The 22,601-nt window shown below is 42.7% G+C and overlaps 2 protein-coding genes across 2 annotated transcripts in view; both read left to right on the forward strand.

Moving 5' to 3' along the window:
• Positions 1–22,601, forward strand: part of slc17a5 (solute carrier family 17 member 5) — a 583,343-nt gene that overhangs the window by 31,586 nt on the left and 529,156 nt on the right. The window lies entirely within an intron of this gene.
• On the forward strand, positions 1,597–22,549 carry eef1a1a (eukaryotic translation elongation factor 1 alpha 1a). The gene is made up of 8 exons (XM_084153431.1): positions 1,597–1,636; positions 3,118–3,290; positions 3,544–3,723; positions 3,949–4,245; positions 5,559–5,709; positions 20,783–21,039; positions 21,381–21,615; positions 21,721–22,549. The coding sequence occupies exons 2-8, from the start codon at positions 3,147–3,149 to the stop codon at positions 21,843–21,845; spliced, it is 1,389 nt and encodes a 462-aa protein (XP_084009557.1). The 5' UTR covers positions 1,597–1,636; positions 3,118–3,146; the 3' UTR covers positions 21,846–22,549.

The raw sequence follows: 22,601 nt of genomic DNA on the forward strand, positions 1-22,601 counted from the left end.
TTAACCTTGATTACTACAAGTTTAGATAGCTGGACACTAGACTCACTTCCCAATCTAAAAAATGTTAGCTGACATGGGCTAATTGAGGGACTATCAGTGAATGACGAGAAAAACTGTTGACTCACAAACAAATTTCAAAATTGCTCCTTGTGTATTCTACTATTCTCTCTCTGAACAGTAAGTTGAGACCCAGACTTTTTCTGTGGTTTTGGGAAATTGATCAGAGGGCCTTCAAAAGAGGGGCGCAGGCGTGCCGCAAGTTGCCCATCCCTGATCTATGCAGTGGCGTGTATTCATGGGTGCCAAAGAAAGCCAGGCTTCCCAAAGAAATTGACCAATATATATTTTTTAATAAATACATTAATTTATCTTTCGTCTGTGTGTTTCATAATTGGCCTTCAATTCACAAGAGGCTGAATGCATCTCACAGGAGAAAGTAACCGAGCGAGCGAAACAGTGCCTCTCTGTCTCTCTACATGTAGGCCATCTATCTGATTCTGTTTGGTCCAAACAAGTATGACATTGTTGTCGCCCGTAGCATTGAAGGCAAGGGAAGCCAGCGAGCATCTGGCCTCCCTTGACAAAAAAAGTATTTTAAAAACATCAACATGTGTTGTTGTCCTCCAGTGGCTAGCTAGGCAGCTAGCTAAAATGTGCCCTTTCCTAAAATAGCCATGGATGGAGATAAGGATTTGGACTTGTGGTTTTATTTAATTCTCCCTACTGGCCAATGATTATAATGCCGATTCTGATCCAACCATTAATTCATACATTGTTGTGCCCCTGGCCTGAGAGGATGGAAGTTCAATATGTAGCTAGATGAAGGCTAATGTTAACTAGCTAACGTTGCCCATGAATGGAAGTTAGGCTAGCGAGCAAGCATTTTAGTCAGGTAGCCTAGGACAACAAAAAATAAAAGGTGTAGTGTATGACAGAGTGATAGACCGTTTCGTCAACATGAGAGGAGGATGGCATTGGCGTTTCCCTACAAGTAGGGTGTCAACATGTTTTTCTACTTGCACGAACACGCATGCACACACACACAGAAATCAGAACCATGGCCAGCCACATCATATTGATGATGTTGAAATGTTGAAGTTGAAATGGTGCTGGCATAGTGGAGGCAGCTCCTGTTTTCTTTTAGACTTGCGGTAACTCTGTGGTTCTAAATCAATAGTTGTTTAGCGGTCCGAAAATGTCGGAAACATTAACTTGCTTGACCATGCTGTAGGTCATGTAACTGTACATGCAATATGCTTTGTGGACTTAAATGGACAGAGGTTGATATCCGGTTTTGTGATAAAACAAAAGGTGGGAATTTATTCTGCCACTGTCTTCTTATTGTCTCGGCCTTTAGGCCTATACTGTATCATGGTCTCAAGGCATATGAATTAACAGGATTTATAGAGCAAACAACGCAATTATTTCAACACAGGTTGTGAATATGGCTTGGCTTCCCCAGTGATTTTACCCACGCACCGCTACTGGCTCTACGTCTAGGACACTGGTATATACTACGAACGAAGGGGTATGAGCATTGAGCGCAATTGCGTAACCCCCTCCTGTCTGCGATAAACGGATCAGCATCTCGTCACAGTCTCATTCAGCACCGAACTTGACTCACTCGTTTGCGCAGGTAGGCAACAGTTTCCGTTAACTACGCATGTGATACATTGTTTCAAATCCAATGCTGTAAATGGCGAATGACAGAATGTTTATATTTTCAATTCGCCCATATATTGTTGTGCGTAACGGTTGTGTGAGTGTGAATATTGCATTGTTTTTGGAAGACGACGGTCGGCCGCTAATGCGCATAGATAGGCCATTCCAGTAAACGGAGGGGATGAGAGAACATGGCGGCAGAGGCAGGAGGGCGGTTTGGAAATCCTGCTAAATCCCCTTTGACTTGATCAGAATTATCCGGTTGCGCTGCTAATTGTAGCACCCACCCCCCGTTTTCCAGTGACCTGTTTTTAAAATAGGCTACATGGACAGCAAAGTCAAATTAACATTGGAAAAACAAAACTATTGCAAAGAAAAATAAACTATTTCAAAGCTACCAGAATGTTCTATTAGAAATAGATTTCTGGTTATATCTGGTATCAGCTCCCAGTGCACCTAGATAAGCATGCAGAACTAGGCTACTGTAACCATTTCCATACATTGCTCACCTAATGAACTGGTCTGTCATAAACATCAACAACCTAGGGTGTTGATCAATTTGGCAATTGGAAAAATAGTGAATTTGTGTTGTATTTATCTGTCATTGTCATGTAAGTCAATGAAAAGGATTCAACACTACTGCCCTAGTAAAGCTGGCATTTATTTAAATAATATCATGTGTGTTATGGTGTTATTCCCCAGCATTTAACCTGTGCATTCCACTGCAGTAGTCTGGCTTCAGAAATGGCTGCTGCACTTTCAATGGCAGCTGCACTTTCAATGGCAAGGATCATGACAAAATGGAGGACTGTCTGAGGCGTTAGCAAGTTGATACGGAATAGGGAGGATATTCAGTGACATAAGAGCTGATTGTCTCATTGTCTCACTGCTGAGCTGAGCAGTGGCAGGTAGCCTAGCACTTATAGTGTTGGGCGAGTACACCTGAGCCGAGGTGAAAAATCTGTTGATGTGCCCTTGAGCAAGGCACTTAACCCTAATTTGCTCCAGGGTCACGGTACTACTATGGCTGACCTTGTTAAACAACATTTCACTGAACCCATCTGGTGTTTGACAATAAAAAAATTTTTGGGTGACCGAGGAAAATAGGGATAACTAGCTGGCTGGCTAAGTGGAAGAGGAGAGGTGTGTGGACGGATGTGAGGAGAAAAAGAAACTAACAGTGTGTCTTGAGCTTGACGCAGTTCTGTGCCCACTGACAATTTGCTGACATTAAATGATTGCTGATTGGTCTCGTGGTGACATTGTTTTTGTGTGTAAACTGTGTTTGTCCTTAGAAGTTATGCTGAGGCAGTAGCTGCTGGGGCTGTTACGCAATGGGAAGTCAGCTTTAGTGTCCTTGTCCATGGTGCTGTAATTCACTGTATTCCCTTGCGGAGTCTTTGCCCAGGAAATCCTTTCATATCCATAGACCATGCTGCACTTTTCCACCTGCAGACTCTCACTGTCACTTTAACAAGTCAGCCATGGGCAAGGAGAAGCTTCACATCAACATTGTGGTGATCGGCCACGTGGACTCTGGCAAGTCCACCACCACTGGCCACCTGATCTACAAGTGCGGTGGCATTGACAAGAGGACCATCGAAAAGTTTGAGAAGGAGGCTGCTGAGGTGAGTAAGAGTTGGTACTGTAGTTTGCAAACATCTATTGATAGTCTGTTCTGTTGGCCGACGTGTTATAAAAAGGGTCTCTACACTGCTGTTATATTGTATTAACCAATAATCTGTATAGGCTACTTAAAGATAGACAAGATATGACAATATAAGTGTCAAATTTGACAATCCTTCATCTTGGCAATAGATTTCACTACCATTGACTTCTCCTCAGTAACGTTATATAACGAGTGATGTGTGGTTTTCTCAGATGGGGAAGGGCTCCTTTAAGTATGCCTGGGTGCTGGACAAGTTGAAGGCAGAGAGGGAGCGTGGCATCACCATCGACATCTCACTGTGGAAGTTTGAGACCAGCAAGTACTACGTCACCATTATCGATGCCCCCGGACACAGGGACTTCATCAAGAACATGATCACTGGAACCTCTCAGGTCTGAACCACAATGACACAGTCCTTCCTTACACACAGACACCTACCAGGTCTCCACTCAAGTTCCTGGAAGTCTATTATTAAACTTGCAACTTTGGTTCTCAAGGCTAGGTTATAGCTGTACTATAACCACAGGCAATTTGCGGACTCATAAAGTGCCATCTTAGTTGCATATGGGTTTTGAAAACCAATTGTATTTATTATTCACGTGTTCTGGTGTTTACAGGCAGACTGTGCCGTGCTGATTGTGGCAGCCGGCGTGGGTGAATTCGAGGCTGGCATCTCAAAGAATGGGCAGACCCGCGAGCACGCCCTCCTGGCCTACACCCTGGGGGTCAAGCAGCTGATCGTGGGCATCAACAAGATGGACTCCACTGAGCCCAACTACAGCCAGAAGCGTTATGAGGAGATTGTGAAGGAAGTCAGCACCTACATCAAGAAGATTGGCTACAACCCAGATACGGTAGCCTTTGTTCCCATCTCTGGCTGGAACGGAGACAACATGCTGGAGGCCAGTCCTAATGTACGTAAGCAAGAAGCTAAAGTGCATTTATTATTTATTATCGTTATACTAGGATAGCATTGCAGCCACAGTGAGCGGTCTATGAGTATATGTAATATAATGTAGGGGTGTGCCGATTACGTCATACGCGTAATCGTATCCGTTTTATCACACTTGATACTCGTAATCGTATCCGTTTTATCACACTTGATACTCGTAATCGTATCCGTTTTATCACACTTGATACTCGTAATCGTATCCGTTTTATCACACTTGATACTCGTAATCAGAAAAACCCAGAAGTGCACTTTAAATGCTGGTAAAGCCTATACCGCAAGTGCACATTACTGCGCATTGTTATGTTCCTTCACACACACGTTGTTCAAAGGTAAATGACCCAGACAGATGGAAATGCACATTAGGGCCATTTACTTACTTAGCCCTATTCAATTATCAACGAAATAAGCTAATAAATACCCTAATGCATGGCTGGCTACTACTGCATGCATTTATTCCAGACACAGATTTAGAGAAAGGTAGGCTAATTCGCTTGCCCCATATATTGTTTCACTTTCGAGAGGAGCAAAACTTATCTCCTGACACTTATGCCACAACATTTGTACAATTAAAATAACTATTATTGTAATTTTATTTTCTAATGATATGTCGCTTGGTAAACATGTCTGGGCCAGAATAAATAATAATAGCAAGAAGCATGGGCTTGGATCACGACATAACAGACATCGTCAGCAATGGAATAATTATACGGACAAAGTAGGCCTACTAAACAACGCCAAGTAGACAGACAAAAACAACCATATGGCCTCAGCAAAGTCTACAGAAAATAACTAGATTGAACAACAATGACTAGCTACGGATTCTGATTCATATATGATGTTTGGAGAAGGGGAGACTTGTGCCCCGAGAAGAGTGACTGAGTGAAAACAGCCGTGCGTGTCTGGGGAAAGTAGAGCAGATAGAGCGGCTTGTTCTAATCCAATCATTGCAGCAGGCTCAACAAATAGTCTGCCAGTTTCTTTACAGACAGAACTAGTCAATAGTTGTTTGGAGCACACAGGGCTTCACACTGAGTGAAATAGAGATGCGTGCTGACAGCTGAAAAAATGTAATAAATCTGATCACTTGTGTCAATCATATTCTGAATATTCTCCATATTCGTTATACTTGTTTTATCCGAGTATTCGGCACACCCCTATTATAATCTGCTCTCCACTTTAATTTGAAGAAAGTAAGTCAATGAAAAATGTGGAGCACGGCGCACTTTATAACTGTGCTTTGGACCTACTGCTCACTCCGGTCTCCTGCGTGCTCAGATGACCTGGTTTAAGGGATGGAAGATCACCAGGAAGGATGGCAGTTCGTCCGGTACCACCCTGCTGGAAGCTCTGGATGCCATCCAGCCCCCATCCCGCCCCACCGACAAGCCCCTCCGCCTACCCCTGCAGGATGTCTACAAGATTGGAGGTGAGCATCGCACCCACCTTAGAGGCTGTCCATCCATAATGATACATCCTAGGGATGTAACGATTCACCGATATGCATCGGTCCCCGATTCAAATGTTTAAGATATTAGTGCATCGGTCTGCGTACACCGAACTGATTCAAATGTAGAACGCATCGGTCCGAAAATTGATTAAAACATAACGCTGGTTCACCTTTTTGTGTGTTTTTTTTCCATCCGAAAATACCTCATATTTTGAGACAACTGATGAGTCCACTCCTTCAGTGTCAAACTGCATGCAACTTTGCTGACACTGCAAAATACTAATGAATCATTATGGGGGGAATTCCAACCCGAGTGAAGCGCGAGTAAATGGAACGTAATTCCCTTTATATGCACTTCTCTCTACGTGTATTCTGACCTTGAACTTAAGCATTAGAATAGCATGCTATTAACCCACTATTCGTTTGGGGTGCAGATTTTAAAAAAAGTTTGCTGGCCGAGATGTCAGATACACCGTATTCTGACCTTGACATAATTCATGCACCTTTATGCACGATGAAACGATGAATAAGGTCACGCAACCTGTCGGTTTCAAATGGAACAACATATTCCCCCCGCCGCCACCAAAATAACACCATTCTTCATGCACTGTAATTTACAAATGGATAAAAGCTGTTGATAAGAGCTAGGTAAATGAGTAAGCCATTTGGATTAGAGGATTGTAAATATAAATAGTTTTAGACCTATTTTACCTCATGATCGCTGGAGACAAATGTGAAACCAGCATATCACCTTTTCCACAGTTTATGAAAAGCTGGCCTTAACATGGGATGAAATTTGCAGACCCAAGCTATAGGCTTCTGTAACCATGTGCAAATGACAGCAGAGCGCCAAACCTAGAGTTGAATTATGATTTCTAGAATGTTTAATTTTATAATTTTTGTAACAATTTATATAGTGTTAAATATTAGCCACTATCGGTTGCCACCGTCAGTTATACCCGCATACATTTATAACTGTCACTGACTTTAGTGTTAGTTTCCTTTCATTTTGCATCATTCCATTACATCGTTAGTTTACCTAGGTTCGTGTGGTTGTTCCTGAGGATCGCTAGCAATAGTGGATCATATTAGGCTAACATATTACAAGTCGTGGAATAATTTGGGACATGTAGCCTATTTGAATCATTACGGGACGCAGACCATTTGTAGCAGTTTAAACCTGGAGCACGGTTCACAACGACTGGACCGTTGTCATCACAGTTCCATGATTAGTGAGGATTATTAGGGTAGATTTATAGGACTACTGTTCAACCCCTATTGTACACTTTTCTCACCTTCAATATTTAATGGATTGAACAATTGAATATGGCAACTTTCATGATGAATCAAACCACCATTTTCTGTTCACCAATATATTTAGTATGTAAAGTCTCTCCAAACCTGTTTTTTTTTTTATTATTAATTTTGCCCTGGTTGGTTCAAGCTGTCTGGCTGGTGTTGGTGAGCAAGGAGAGGCAGGAAGCAGAAGATCCAGTGCATGGTTTATATTTTAAGGCTCTTGGAGTAGGTGCAGTTATAAATACACAAAATTATCCAACAAGGTGGTGGACCAGGCTCAAATAAAATAATAAACGGATGAACTAGTAAACTAGTCAAATGAATATAAAAAGACTGAAGATCAGCCTGACTGGCCCCTAGGGCTCAGAACAACCCTAACTAACCCCTGCAGAGACAGGCGGCCATCTTCCTCTCCATAAAGCTCTACACCTGAGCATTTATAACCTGGCAGAGACCAGGTGACAGGAAACACTTGTAATTGAAAGCACTTTGTCAAACTAAGCCAAGAAACACTTAGCAAAGTAAACGACTACAATAACAGTTTAGATACTATAACCTGTACGATACAGAATGATCTAGAATACTTTTAAAGAGCTGGACTAGAGCATAAACTCTTTCCCCCCAATTAGTCATGGAGTGTCCCTTAATGAGCAGACAATGGTGACCTGTGCGCTTGGTGGCCACGCCCCTCCACATGCTACAAGACAGCTCTCACACAAACATTTGTATGTACTGCTATTTGCACCCCCACCCCATCTTTTTACGCTGCTGCTACTCTGTTAATTATTTATGCATAGTCACTTTAACTCTACCCACATGTACATATTACCTCAACTAGCCGGTGCCCCCGCACATTGACTCTGCACCGGTACCCCCCTGTATATATAGCCTCCCTACTGTCACTTTATTTTACTTCTGCTCTTTTTTTCTCAACTTTTGAAAATTCAAATTAAAAAGGTACACCTAATTTAAATGGTGATGCTTTAGATAAATGTACTGAAAACCCTATTGAATTACATTTATTCAGCGCGCGCAAGGGAACCACACCTGCAAAGGCAAGGTCTGAACACCAACTGTATGTCTTCCATTTCCTAATAATTGCTCCCACAGTTGATTTCTTCAAACCAAGCTGCTTACCTATTGCAGATTCAGTCTTCCCAGCCTGGTGCAGGTCTACAATTTTGTTTCTGGTGTCCTTTGACAGCTCTTTGGTCTTGGCCATAGTGGAGTTTGTAGTGTGACTGTTTGAGGTTGTGGACAGGTGTCTTTTATACTGATAACAAGTTCAAACAGGTGCTATTAATACAGGTAACGAGTGGAGGACAGAGGAGCCTCTTAAAGAAGAAGTTACAGGTCTGTGAGAGCCAGAAATCTTGCTTGTTTGTAGGTGACCAAATACTTATTTTCCACCATAATTTGCAAATAAATTCATTAAAAATCCTACAATGTGATTTTCTGGATTTTTTTTCCTCAATTTGTCTGTCATAGTTGACGTGTACCTATGATGAAAATTACAGGCCTCTCTCATCTTTTTAAGTGGGAGAACTTGCACAATTGGTGGCTGACTAAATACTTTTTTTCCCCACTGTATCAAACCAGTTGCCGTGACAAAAGTGTTTTGTTGTTATGCACGATCCTCAAACAATAGCATGGTATCTTTTTAGCTGTAATAGCTACTGTAAATTGGGCACTGCAGTTAGATTAACAAGAATTTAAGCTTTCTGCCCATATAAGACATGTCTATGTCCTGGAAAGTTGGCTGTTGTTCACAACGCCATTCTAGTCACATATCGCATATTGAGCAGCAACCGTCCCGGCAGGGACGCCGATCCTGTAGAGGTTTTTAAGCATTCAAATGCTAAAATGGCTTGCGTGATGTTAGGCTTTATTCATTGAGTGACAACCTATGTAATTTGCTAGGTTATTGTTATCTATGCACTGTTGAAAATTGTTTTTAAGCTACCGGAGACAACTTTCATCTGGCTATACCTGCTGAATGGGGCTTACAATATATTTTATTTTCATTGTCAAGGTTCACCATCAGCAATAGGTTTGGTAGTTTTGCTTTAAACAATCAGTGTATATGGTCCTTTTTAGATATACAGGGTAAAGTTGATAATTTCATAACAGCAATCACTTTTGTGAGGTGCACTGCATGGCCAAAGTGTTGGCCAGTAATCGAAAGGTCACTGGTTTGAATCCCTGAGTTGACTAGGTGAAAAATCTGTTGATGTGCCCTTGAGCAAGGCACTTAACCCTAATTGCTCCTGTAAGTCGCTCTGGATAAATGACAAATGTAAATGTAAGAGAAGCTCAATAAGTAAAAGCTTCCAAACGGTCAAAACCATTCGATTTTGGCATGGGGATGAAATCCATAGTTGTGATAAATTCTGAACAAAAATATAAACGCAACATGTAAAGTGTTGGTCCCATGTTTCATCAGTTGAAATAAAAGATCGCAGACATTTTCCAAACGCACAAAAAGCTTATTGTCCACAAATTTGTTTACATCCCTGTTAGTGAGCATTTCTCCTTTGCCAAGATAATCCGTCCACCGGACAGGTTTTGTATATCAAGAAGCTGATTAAACATGATCACCACATAGCTGCACCTTGTGCTGGGTACACAAAAAGGCCACAAAAAGATGTTGCAGTTGTGTCACACAACAATGCTACAGATGTCTCAAGTTGAGGGAGTGTGCAATTGGCATGCTGACTGCAGGAATGTCCACCACAGCTGTTGCCAGAGAATTTAATGTTCATTTCTCTACCATAAGCCCCCTTTCAACATCGTTTGATGAGTAATGACAAAGCAAAAACAGGTTTTTAGAATTTTTTGCAAATGTATTAAAAATACAACTGAAATATCACATTTACATAAGTATTCAGACCCTTTACTCCATACCTTGTGCTTGGCACACCTGTATTTGGGGAGTTTCTCCCATTCTTCTCTGCAGATCCTCTCAAGCTCTGTCAGGTTGGATGGGGAGCATCGCTGCACAGCTATTTTCAGGTCTCTCAAGAGATGTTTGACCGGGTTCAAGTCCGGGCTATGGCTGGGCCACTCAAGGACAGTGAGACTTGTCCCGAAGCCACTCCTGTGTTGTCTTTGCTGTGTGCTTAAGGTCATTGTCCTGTTGGAAGGTGAACCTTCGCCCCAGTCTGAAGTCCTGAGCGCTCTGGAGCAGGTTTTCATCAAAGATCTCTCTGTGCTCCATTCATCTTTCATCTCCCAGTCCCTGCCGCTGAAAAACATCCCCACAGCATGATGCTGCCACCACCATGCTTCACTGTAGGGACGGTGCCAGGTTTCCTCCAGACGTGACGGTTGACATTCAGAACAAAGAGTGCAATCTTGGTTTCATGACCAGAGAATCTTGTTTCTCATGGTCCGAGTGTCTTTAGGTGCCTTTTGGCAAACTCCAAGCGGGCTGTCATGTGCCTTTTACTGAAGAGGGGCTTCTGTCTGGCCACTCTACCATAAAGGCCTGATTGGTGGAGTGCTGCAGAGATGGTTATCCTTCTGGAAGGTTCTCCCATCTCCACAGAGGAACTCTGGAGCTCTGTCAGAGTGACCATTGGGTTCTTGGTCACCTCCCTGACCAAGGCCCTTCTCCCTCAATTGCTCAGTTTGGCCAGGCGGCCAGCTCTAGGAAGAGTATTGGTTCCAAACTTCTTCCATTTAAGAATGATGGAAGCCACTGTGTTCTTAGGGACCTTCAATGCTGCAGAAATGTTTTGGTACCCTTCCCCAGATCTGTGCCTCGACACAATCCTGTCTCGGAGGTCAACGGACAATTCCTTTGACCTCATGGCTTGGTTTTTGCTCTGACATGCACTGTCAACTGTGGGACCTTATATAGACAGGTGTGTGCCCTTCCAAATCATGTCCATTCAATTGAATTTACCACAGGTGGACTCCAATTAAGTTGTAGAAACATCAATGGCAACAGGATGCAACGGAGCTCAATTTTGAGTCTCATTGCAAAGGGTCTGAATACTTAAAAATAAAAAACATAACTTATTTACATAACTTTGCAATCATTTCAAAAAAAAAAAAAACTGTTTTCGCTTTGTCATTATGGGGTATTGTGTCTAGATTGATGAGAAACATTTTGTATTTAATCAATTTTAGAATAAGGCAGTAACGTAACAAATTGTGGAAAAAGTAAAGGGGTCTGAATACTTTCCGAATGCACTGTGTGTGCGCGTGTATATACACACTCAGAACAAAAATATAAACTGTGCATATATATATACAGTGGGGAGAACAAGTATTTGATACACTGCCGATTTTGCAGGTTTTGCTACTTACAAAGCATGTAGAGGTCTGTAATTTTTATCATAGGTACACTTCAACTGTGAGAGACGGAATCTAAAACAAAAATCCAGAAAATCACATTGTATGATTTTTAAGTAATTAATTTGCATTTTATTGCATGACATAAGTATTTGATCACCTACCAACCAGTAAGAATTCCGGCTCTCACAGACCTGTTAGTTTTTCTTTAAGAAGCCCTCCTGTTCTCCACTCATTACCTGTATTAACTGCACCTGTTTGAACTCGTTACCTGTATAAAAGACACCTGTCAACACACTCAATCAAACAGACTCCAACCTCTCCACAATGGCCAAGACCAGAGAGCTGTGTATGGACATCAGGGATAAAATTGTAGACCTCCAAGCAGCTTGGTGAGAAGGCAACAACTGTTGGCGCAATTATTAGAAAATGGAAGAAGTTCAAGATGACGGTCAATCACCCTCGGTCTGGGGCTCCATGCAAGATCTCACCTCGTGGGGCATCAATGATCATGAAGAAGGTGAGGGATCAGCCCAGAACTACACGGCAGGACCTGGTCAATGACCTGAAGAGAGCTGGGACCACAGTCTCAAAGAAAACCATTAGTAACACACTACGCCGTCATGGATTAAAATCCTGCAGCGCACGCAAGGTCTCCCTGCTCAAGCCAGCGCATGTCCAGGTCCGTCTGAAGTTTGCCAATGACCATCTGGATGATCCAGAGGAGGAATGGGAGAAGGTCATGTGGTCTGATGAGACAAAAATATAGCTTTTTGGTCTAAACTCCACTCGCCGTGTTTGGAGGAAGAAGAAGGATGAGTACAACCCCAAGAACAACATTCCAACCGTGAAGCATGGAGGTGGAAACATCATTATTTGGGGATGCTTTTCTGTAAAAGGGGACAGGACGACTGCACCGTATTGAGGGGAGGATGGATGGAGCCATGTATCGCGAGATCTTGGCCAACAACCTCCTTCCCTCAGTAAGAGCATTGAAGATGGGTCATGGCTGGGTCTTCCAGCATGACAACGACCCGAAACACACAGCCAGGGCAACTAAGGAGTAAGAAGCATCTCAAGGTCCTGGAGTGGCCTAGCCAGTCTCCAGACCTGAACCCAATAGAACATCTTTGGAGGGAGCTGAAAGTCCGTATTGTCCAGCGACAGCCCCGAAACCTGAAGGATCTGGAGAAGGTCTGTATGGAGGAGTGGGCCAAAATCCCTGCTGCAGTGTGTGCAAACCTGGTCAAGACCTACAGGAAACGTATGATCTCTGTAATTGCAAACAAAGGTTTCTGTACCAAATATTAAGTTCTGCTTTTCTGATGTATCAAATACCTATGACATGCAATAAAATGCAAATTAATTACTTAAAAATCATACAATGTGATTTTCTGGATTTTTGTTTTAGATTCCGTCTCTCACCGTTGAACTGTACCTATGATAAAAATGACAGACCTCTACATGCTTTGTAAGTAGGAAAACCTGCAATATATACACACACATACATACATACATACATACATACATACATACACACACACACACAATAATCAGAATAGAAAGAGGAGTGGGAGGCCCCGGTGCACAACTGAGAAAGAGGACAAATACATTAGTGTCTACTTTGAGAAGCAGACGCTTCACAGGTCCTCAAATGGCAGCTTCGTTAAATAGTACCCGCAAAACACCAGTCTCAACGTCAACAGTGAAGAGGCGACTCCGGGATGCTGACCTTCTAGGCAGAGTTGCAAAGAAAAAGCCATATCTCAGACTGGCCAATTAAAACAAAAGACGAATATTGGAAAAAAGTGTTATGGACAGACGAATCGAAGATTGAGGTGTTCGGATCACAAAGAACATCTGTGAGACGCAGACTAGGGTTGCACGATATTGGAAATAGCTGACATTGCGATATTTTGTTTTTCTGCGATTATATATTGCGATATGAAAAAATACAGGATGTATGCATGATCCTCTGGGGAAAATGCAGTTTGCAAACAGCGACTTTTCAGGTGGAAGTCCTCATTAATAAAGTGTACGGTCAGACTTATGTAGGGCTCCGTTGTCCGGCTGGACCACAAGTCCGTTGTTGCTGTATAATATTCCACTTGTTACAGCTCTGTTTCAACTTGTGCCTTGCATTTCTCGTGCAACTCTGGGATGGCAACTTGAGAAAAATAGTTGCGTGATGGCATTACATACCGCTTGTCAAGCGACCGGATCATGTTTTTAAAACCCTCTTTGGTAACCGTGTTAATTGGTACCATGTCTTTAGCGACGTGAAATGTTATTGAATCTGTGATTTCTCTCTGCCGTTTGGAACCTTTCTCGTATGGTGTAATACTGGCAAAGGCATCTGAAATAGATTTTTGCTTTGGAGGGCATTGAGATGCTTTGCACTCGTCATACGAAAATGTGTGGTGCCGCCTTAAATGATCGAACAAATTGGTCGTGTTGCCTCGTGTTGTGGCAACAATTGCAAGGCACTCTCGACAAAGTACCTGTTTTTGGTCAACATCATCCTGTCTGTAGCTGAAATATTTCCATATAATTGACAATGCATTTGTTGTGTCGAGTAAACGTTGCTAATTATGCTGTGTGACCAAGGAGAACCGCTGACGCTGTATTTTCATCATAAAGGTTTATTCATAACAAAGGGTTACAGCGTCGATTTACAGATACCTGCAGATACCCGGAGAATAATCGGCCCATCTCTAATCTGATTATTCTGTCGTCCTTTGTCCCAACTGTGGTATATATTCTATGTAATCTGATATGGGTGTTCCCCTACAGACCAATCCCAGGAGGACACCTAACAGACTTCCTCTGCTTTAGGGTGCCCCTCTAAAACTGCTCCCCAGATGCTCCCTCTAAGCTGAATAAACCTCCTCTCAGGTTCCATTTGAAAACCTTAGCAAAGTCATAATTCCTCAGATACTACACATTTCTTTTTGCAACCAAATTCTCAATTTCGGTCTTTTTTGCCTGTTCCTCGCTCATCATTTCATCACGCGCAAGCAGAGCCTGCATGGCAACCTAGTGCAGCAACGAACTCAGTGTTTAAAATAATAATAATAAACTGTGTATCCAATAACCCATAAATCGGAGTAAATTACATTATATCAGACAGATATAATGCTAGTTTAACATTTAAAAAATATATATTGTAGACTGATATATGTTTACCTTACTAAATCGCACGTTCTGCAATGTGACTATTGCGGACGCATACATCGCAATGTCGATGCTGAAACAATATATCGTGCAGACCAAATAAAAAGATGCTGGAGGAGTGCTTGATGCCATCTGTCAAGCATGGTGGAGGCAATGTGATCGTCTGGGGGTGCTTTATTGGTGGTAAAGTGGGAGATTTGTACAGGGTAAAAGGGATCTTGAAGAAGGAAGGCTATCACGCCATTTTGCAACGCCATGCCATACCCTGTGGACGGCGCTTGATTGGAGCCAATTTCCTCCTACAACAGGACGACGACCCAAAGCACAGCTCCAAACTCTGCAAGAACTATTTAGGGAAGAAGCAGTCAGCAGGTATTCTGTCTATAATGGAGTGGCTAGCACAGTCACCGGATCTCAACCCTATTGAGCTGTTGTGGGAGCAGCTTGACTGTATGGTACGTAAGAAGTGCCCATCAAGCCAATCCAATTTATGGGAGGTGCTTCAGGAAGCATGGGGTGAAATCTCTTCAGATTACCTCAACAAATTGACAACTAGAATGCCAAAGGTCTGCAAGGCTGTAATTGCTGCAAATGGAGGATTCTTTGTCAAAAGCAAAGTTTGAAGGACACAATTATTATTTCTATTAAGAATCATTATTTCTAACCTTGTCAATGACTACATTTCCTATACATTCTGCTATATTTCCTATTCAAACTCATTTCATGCATGTTTTCATGGAAAACAAGGACATTTCTAAGTGACCCCAAACTTTTGAACGGTTGTGTGTGTGTATAATTAACATATATACACACACAGTTGAAGTCGGAAGTTTACATTCACTTTGGTTGGAGTCATTAAAACTCATTTTTCAACCACTCCACAAATTTCTTGTTTACAAACTATAGTTTTGGCAAGTCGGTTAGGACATCTACTTTGTGCATGACAAGTAATTTTTCCAACAATTATTTACAGACAGATTATTTCACTTATAATTCTCTGTATCACCATTCCAGTGGGTCAGAAGTTTACATACACTAAGTTGACTGTGCCTTTAAACAGCTTGGAAAATTCCAGAAAATGATGTCATGGCTTTAGAAGCTTCTGATAGGCTAATTGACATCATTTGAGTCAATTGGAGGTGTACCTGTGGATGTATTTCAAGGCCTACCTTCAAACTCATTGCCTCTTTGCTTGACATCATGGGAAAATCAAAAGAAATCAGCCAAGACCTCAGAAATAAAATTGTAGACCTCCACAAGTCTGGTTCATCCTTGGGAGCAATTTCCAAATGCCTGAAGGTACCACGTTCATCTGTACAGTCGTGGTCAAAAGTTTTGAGAATGACACAAGTATTGGTCTTCACAAAGTTCGCTGCTTCAGTGTTATGAGATATTTTTGTCAGATGTTACTATGGTACAGTGAGGGAAAAAAGTATTTGATCCCCTGCTGATTTTGTACGTTTGCCCACTGACAAAGAAATGATCAGTCTATAATTTTAATGGTAGGTTTATTTGAACAGTGAGAGACAGAATAACAACAAAAAAATCCAGAAAAACGCATGTCAAAAATGTTATAAATTGATTTGCATTTTAATAAGGGAAATAAGTATTTGACCCCCTCTCAATCAGAAAGATTTCTGGCTCCCAGGTGTCTTTTATACAGGTAACGAGCTGAGATTAGGAGCACACTCTTAAAGGGAGTGCTCCTAATCTCAGTTTGTTACCTGTATAAAAGACACCTGTCCACAGAAGCAATCAATCAATCAGATTCCAAACTCTCCACCATGGCCAAGACCAAAGAGCTCTCCAAGGATGTCAGGGACAAGATTGTAGTCCTACACAAGGCTGGAATGGGCTACAAGACCATCGCCAAGCAGCTTAGTGAGAAGTTGACAACAGTTGGTGCGATTATTCGCAAATAGAAGAAAACACAAAATAACTGTCAATCTCCCTCGGCCTGTTGGCATGACACAGGACTGATGGTAGCGCTCACCTTGTCTTCTCCAGACAAGGTGTTTTCCGGACGCCCCAAACAATCGGAAAGGGGATTCAGAGAAAATGACTTTACCCCAGTCCTCAGCAGTCCAATCCCTGTACCTTTTGCAGAATATCAGTCTGTCCCTGATGTTTTTCCTGTAGAGAAGTGGCTTCTTTGCTGCCCTCCTTGATCAACCATTTGTCACCAGGCCATCTTCCAAAAGTCTTCGCCTCACTGTGCGTGCAGATGCACTCACACCTGCCTGCTGCCATTCCTGAGCAAGCTCTGCACTGGTGGTGCCCCGATCCCGCAGCTGAATCAACTTTAGGAGACGGTCCTGGCGCTTGCTGGACATTCTTGGGCGCCCTGACGCCTTCTTCACAACAATTGAATCTCTCTCCTTGAAGTTCTTGATGATCTGATAAATGGTTGATTTAGGTGCAATCTTACTAGCAGCAATATCTTTGTCTGTGAAGCCTTTTTTGTGCAAAGCAATGATGACGGCACGTGTTTCCTTGCAGGTAACCATGGTTAACAGAGGAAGAACAATGATTTCAAGCACCACCCTCCTTTTAAAGCTTCCAGTCTGTTATTCTAACTCAATCAGCATGACAGAGTGATCTCCAGCCTTGTCCTCCTCAACACTCTCACCTGTGTTAATGAGAGAATCACTGACATGATGGCAGCTGGTCATTTTGTGGCAGGGCTGAAATGCAGTGGAAATGTTTTTTTGGGATTAAGTTCATTTTCATGGCAAAGAGGGACTTTGCAATTAATTGCAATTCATCTGATCACTCATGACATTCTTGAGTATATGCAAATTGCCATCATCAAAACTGAGGCAGCAGACTTTGTGAAAATGAGTATTTGTGTCACTCAAAACCTTTGACCATGACTGTACAAACAATAGTACGCAAGTATTAACACCATGGGACCACGCAGCCGTCATACCGCTCAGGAAGGAGACTCATTCTGTCTCCTAGAGATAAACATACTTTGGTGCGAAAAGTGGAAATCAATCCCAGAACAGCAGCAAAGGACCTTATGAAGATGCTGGAGGAAACAGGTACAAAAGTATCTATATCCAGAGTAAAACGAGTCCTATATCGACATAACCTGAAAGGCCGCTCAGCAAGGAAGAAGCCACTGCTCCAAAACCGCCATAAAAAAAGCCAGACTACGGTTTGCAACTGCACATGGGGACTAAGATCTTACTTTTTGGAAATGTCCTCTGGTCTGATGAAACAAAAATAGAACTGTTTGGCCATAATGACCATTGTTATGTTTGGAGGATAAAGGGGAAGGCTTGCAAGCCGAATAACACCATCCCAACTGTGAAGCACGGGGGTGGCAGCATCATGCTGTGGGGGTGCTTTGCTACAGGAGGGACTGGTGCACTTTACAAAAAAGATGGCATCATGAGGAAGGAAAATTATGTGAATATATTGAAGCAACATCAAGACAGTCAGGAAGTTAAAGCTTGGTCGCAAATGGGTCTTCCAAATGGATAATGACCCCAAGCATACTTCCAAAGTTGTGGCAAAATGGCTTAAGGACAACAAAGTCAAGGTATTGGAGTGGCCATTACAAAGCCCTGACCTCAATCCTATAGAAAATGTGTGGGCAGAACTGAAAAAGCGTGTGCGAGCAAGGAGGCCTACAAACCTGACTCCGTTACAACAGCTCTGTCAGGAGGAATTGTCCAAAATTCACCCAACTTATTGTGGGAAGCTTGTGGAAGGCTACCCGAAATGTTTGACCCAAGTTAAACAATTTAAAGGCAATGCTACCAAATACTAATTGAGTGTATGTAAACTTCTGACCCACTGGGAATGTGATGAAAGAAATAAAAGCTGAAATAAATCTCTACTATTATTTTGACATGTCACATTCTTAAAATAAAGTGGTGATCATAACTGACATAAAACAGGGAATTTTTACTTGGATTAAATGTCAGGAATTGTGAAAAACTGAGTTTAATTGTGTTTGGCTAAGGTGTATGTACATTGGGGAAAACAAGTATTTGATACACTGCCGATTTTGCAGGTTTTCCTACTTACAAAGCATGTAGAGGTCTGTAATTTTTATCATAGGTACACTTCAACTGTGAGAGACGGAATCTAAAACAAAAATCCAAAAAAATCACATTGTATGATTTTTAAGTAATTAATTTGCATTTTATTGCATGACATAAGTATTTGATCACCTACCAACCAGTAAGAATTCCGGCTCTCACAGACCTGTTAGTTTTTCTTTAAGATGCCCTTCTGTTCTCCACTCATTACCTGTATTAACTGCAACTGTTTGAACTCGTTACCTGTATAAAAGACACCTGTCCACACACTCAAACAGACTCCAACCTCTCCACAATGGCCAAGACCAGAGAGCTGTGTAAGGACATCAGGGATAAAATTGTAGACCTGCACAAGGCTGGGATGGGCTACAGGACAATAGGCAAGCAGCTTGGTGAGAAGGCAACAACTGTTGGCGCAATTATTAGAAAATGGAAGAAGTTCAAGATGATGGTCAATCACCCTCGGTCTGGGGCTCCATGCAAGATCTCACCTCGTGGGGCATCAATGATCATGAGGAAGGTGAGGGATCAGCCCAGAACTACACGGCAGGACCTGGTCAATGACCTGAAGAGAGCTGGGACCACAGTCTCAAAGACAACCATTAGTGTAACACTACGCCGTCATGGATTAAAATCCTGCAGCGCAAGCAAGGTCCCCCTGCTCAAGCCAGCGCATGTCCAGGCCCTTCTGAAGTTTGCCAACGACCATCTGGATGATCCAGAGGAGGAATGGGAGAAGGTCATGTGGTCTGATGAAACAAAAATTGAGCTTTTTGGTCTAAACTCCACTCGCCGTGTTTGGAGGAAGAAGAAGGATGAGTACAACCCCAAGAACAACATCCAAACTGTGAAGCATTGGAGGTAGAAACATCATTCTTTGGGGATGCTTTTCTGCAAAGGGGACAGGACGACTGCACCGTATTGAGGGGAGGATGGATGGGGCCATGTATCGCGAGATCTTGTCCAACAACCTCCTTCCCTCAGTAAGAGCATTGAAGATGGGTCATGGCTGGGTCTTCCAGCATGACAACGACCCGAAACACACAGCCAGGGCAACTAAGGAGTGGCTCCATAAGAAGCATCTCAAGGTCCTGGAGTGGCCTAGCCAGTCTCCAGACCTGAACCCAATAGAAATCTTTGGAGGGAGCTGAAAGTCCGTATTGCCCAGCGACAGCCCCGAAACCTGAAGGATCTGGAGAAGGTCTGTATGGAGGAGTGGGCCAAAATCCCTGCTGCAGTGTGTGCAAACCTGGTCAAGACCTACAGGAAACGTATGATCTCTGTAATTGCAAACAAAGGTTTCTGTACCAAATATTAAGTTCTGCTTTTCTAATGTATCAAATACTTATGTCATGCAATAAAATGCAAATTAATTATTTAAAAATCATAATGTGATTTTCTGGATTTTTGTTTTAGATTCCGTCTCTCACAGTTGAAGTGTACCTATGATAAAAATGACAGACCTCTACATGCTTTGTAAGTAGGAAAACCTGCAAAATCGGCAGTGTATCAAATACTTGTTCTCCCCACTGTATGTAAACTTCCGACTTCAACTGGGTCTGTGTGTGTGTGTGTGTGTGTGTGTGTGTGTGTGTGTGTGTATGTATGTGTATGTGTATGTGTATGTGTATGTGTATGTGTATATATATATATATATATATATAGAGAGAGAGAGAGAGAGAGAGTCATTGGTTTTGTCATAGCCAATTTGTAAACGATTAATGTTGATACATTACTAGCTCAAACACTTAATCTGCAAAAATGACAAGTTAATTAGTGGGTGATGGTGATTTCAGAATCAAAGTGGGGGGACAAAAAACAGGCTACATTGCTGCTGCCCCCAGTGGGGTGGTAGATGCTTAGTCTCCCTTATGGCTCAGCTCAGGTGCCTACATAGTACATACACCATAGACATACATCATTTACACACGTCAGCTCAGACAGACCAGCTCAGAGAGGCTCAGCTCATGAGCTCCATCAGCAGCAGATTTTAATTTAGAATGGAAAATCAAGTGTTTATGCAACAAATGTTCGAGCATCGAACCGAATCGATTCGTTCTCTAATCAAACCGAATCATTTCAAACTAAAATGAATCGTTCCTGTATCGTATCGGAGCCCATGTATCTAGATACGTATCGAATCGTCTTGAAAGGGAAAGATGCACATCCCTAATACATCCCTTCCTCATACTCCCTCCACCTTCACTTTCTTATCTACTCTCCCTCAGGTATTGGCACAGTGCCCGTGGGGCGTGTGGAGACGGGCATGATCAAGCCAGGCATGGTGGTGACCTTTGCACCTGTTAACGTGACCACTGAGGTGAAGTCTGTGGAGATGCACCACGAGGCCCTGACCGAAGCAATGCCCGGAGACAATGTGGGCTTCAACGTCAAGAATGTGTCCGTCAAGGACATTCGCCGTGGCAACGTGGCCGGAGACAGCAAGAACGACCCCCCAATGGAGGCAGCAGTCTTCACTGCTCAGGTGGGCAGGGCCAGACACACACTCACAGCTACTGTAGAGGTGTAGAGACCATAGAACCAAAAGTCATACAACTAAAAATTGTTTAACTATGATACACGGTAGTGATCACATGGATACAAGTATTGGTGGTGATGATATAGATTGGCGGTTACTATTAATATCCCATCTATTCCTTTCCTCTTTCATACTGCTTTTCTCTCACAAATATCAATTTGTGGCACAGTGTGGTGAGCTGTGGGGAGCTATTTTTGGCAGCAAAGAGGCCAACATCTAATATCATTGCTGATACAGGTGCTGACAGAACAACTATGTTGACTGTCTGATATCTCCTCCTCCTCTAGGTGATCATCCTGAACCACCCAGGTCAGATCAGTGCTGGCTATGCCCCAGTGCTGGACTGCCACACTGCCCACATCGCCTGCAAGTTTGCTGAGCTCAAGGAGAAGATTGACCGTCGCTCAGGCAAGAAGCTAGAGGACAACCCCAAGGCTCTGAAGTCTGGGGACGCCGCCATCGTGGACATGGTTCCGGGGAAACCCATGTGTGTGGAGAGCTTCTCAGAGTACCCTCCACTGGGTGAGTACTGTTGGGTAGTATAACTCTTGGGCCTGGTTGGAATTCTTTGAAAATGATTCCACTCTCCCTTGAAGTTAGGATTGATCTGACATCCTCTCTCTGCAGGTCGTTTTGCAGTGCGTGACATGCGCCAGACTGTGGCAGTCGGGGTGATCAAGGGCGTTGAGAAGAAAGCCCCCTCCACTGGCAAGGTCACCAAGTCTGCCCAGAAGGCGCAGAAGACCAAATGAATGTTGTGCTGCGCTGCCGACTCCAGAGTCACCCATGGCAGGACAGTAGTCACCCAACCCCACCCCCTTATTGGCTGCTTCAACTCCATAGTCAAACACTGGTTAATAATCACAATGCATCGCAAAAGTATCAGAAGGAAAGAAACAAATATTAAGCCTAGTCCTTAAGACAGCGTTTGTTCTTTCTCTCATTTCAAAGTGGTTAGATTCATATGTATTTATTTACGTTGTAATAGCACATTGCTAGTTTTAAACGTGTACTGTTAAATATGTGAATGACCATGTTCCCCATGTGTGAGATATTGTAACCATAGAGGGCCGTGGTAACTGCCACCCCCTTCCTCTCTGGACTGCAGTTAGAAGTCACTCTTCACGTGGTCTGTTGTCTTGCTTTTAGTGTTCGTTTGTAAACTACCTGGTGCTTTATAGCAGCCTTCGGTAATAACTTAAAACTCTTACAAGTAGAAACAAATTTCTCTAAAGTGTATGTTGTGTTATAGCTTTAAAGGAAAAAACATATACACGTTTTAAATGTCTCACTCTAGGCACACTGAGTAGACCAATTGTTGACTCTCCCAGCACTTTTAATTGGCGTTTTGCTATCTTTGCACTGGAAAACGTTTAAATTGGCAGAAGCTGTTGCACCTTACGCTGTCCAAAATGGCACAAGCCTTGTCATGACATTAAAGATAATTTAACCAACCAGAATGTCTCTACCCTTTTTCGATTGAATGATGAGTATGATTGAAGTGAATC

The sequence above is a fragment of the Coregonus lavaretus genome (genome assembly GCF_964263955.1).
Source record: "Coregonus lavaretus genome assembly, chromosome: 36".
In the NCBI taxonomy this organism is placed as follows: Eukaryota; Metazoa; Chordata; class Actinopteri; order Salmoniformes; family Salmonidae; genus Coregonus; species Coregonus lavaretus.

Coding starts and splice junctions, on each gene's coding strand:
- eef1a1a (XM_084153431.1), top strand. CDS start 3,147: ATGGGCAAGGAGAAGCTTCACATCAACATTGTGGTGATCGGCCACGTG. Junction 4,246..5,558: donor TGCTGGAGGCCAGTCCTAAT/GTACGTAAGCAA, acceptor CTGCGTGCTCAG/ATGACCTGGTTTAAGGGATG. Junction 21,040..21,380: donor CAGCAGTCTTCACTGCTCAG/GTGGGCAGGGCC, acceptor CTCCTCCTCTAG/GTGATCATCCTGAACCACCC.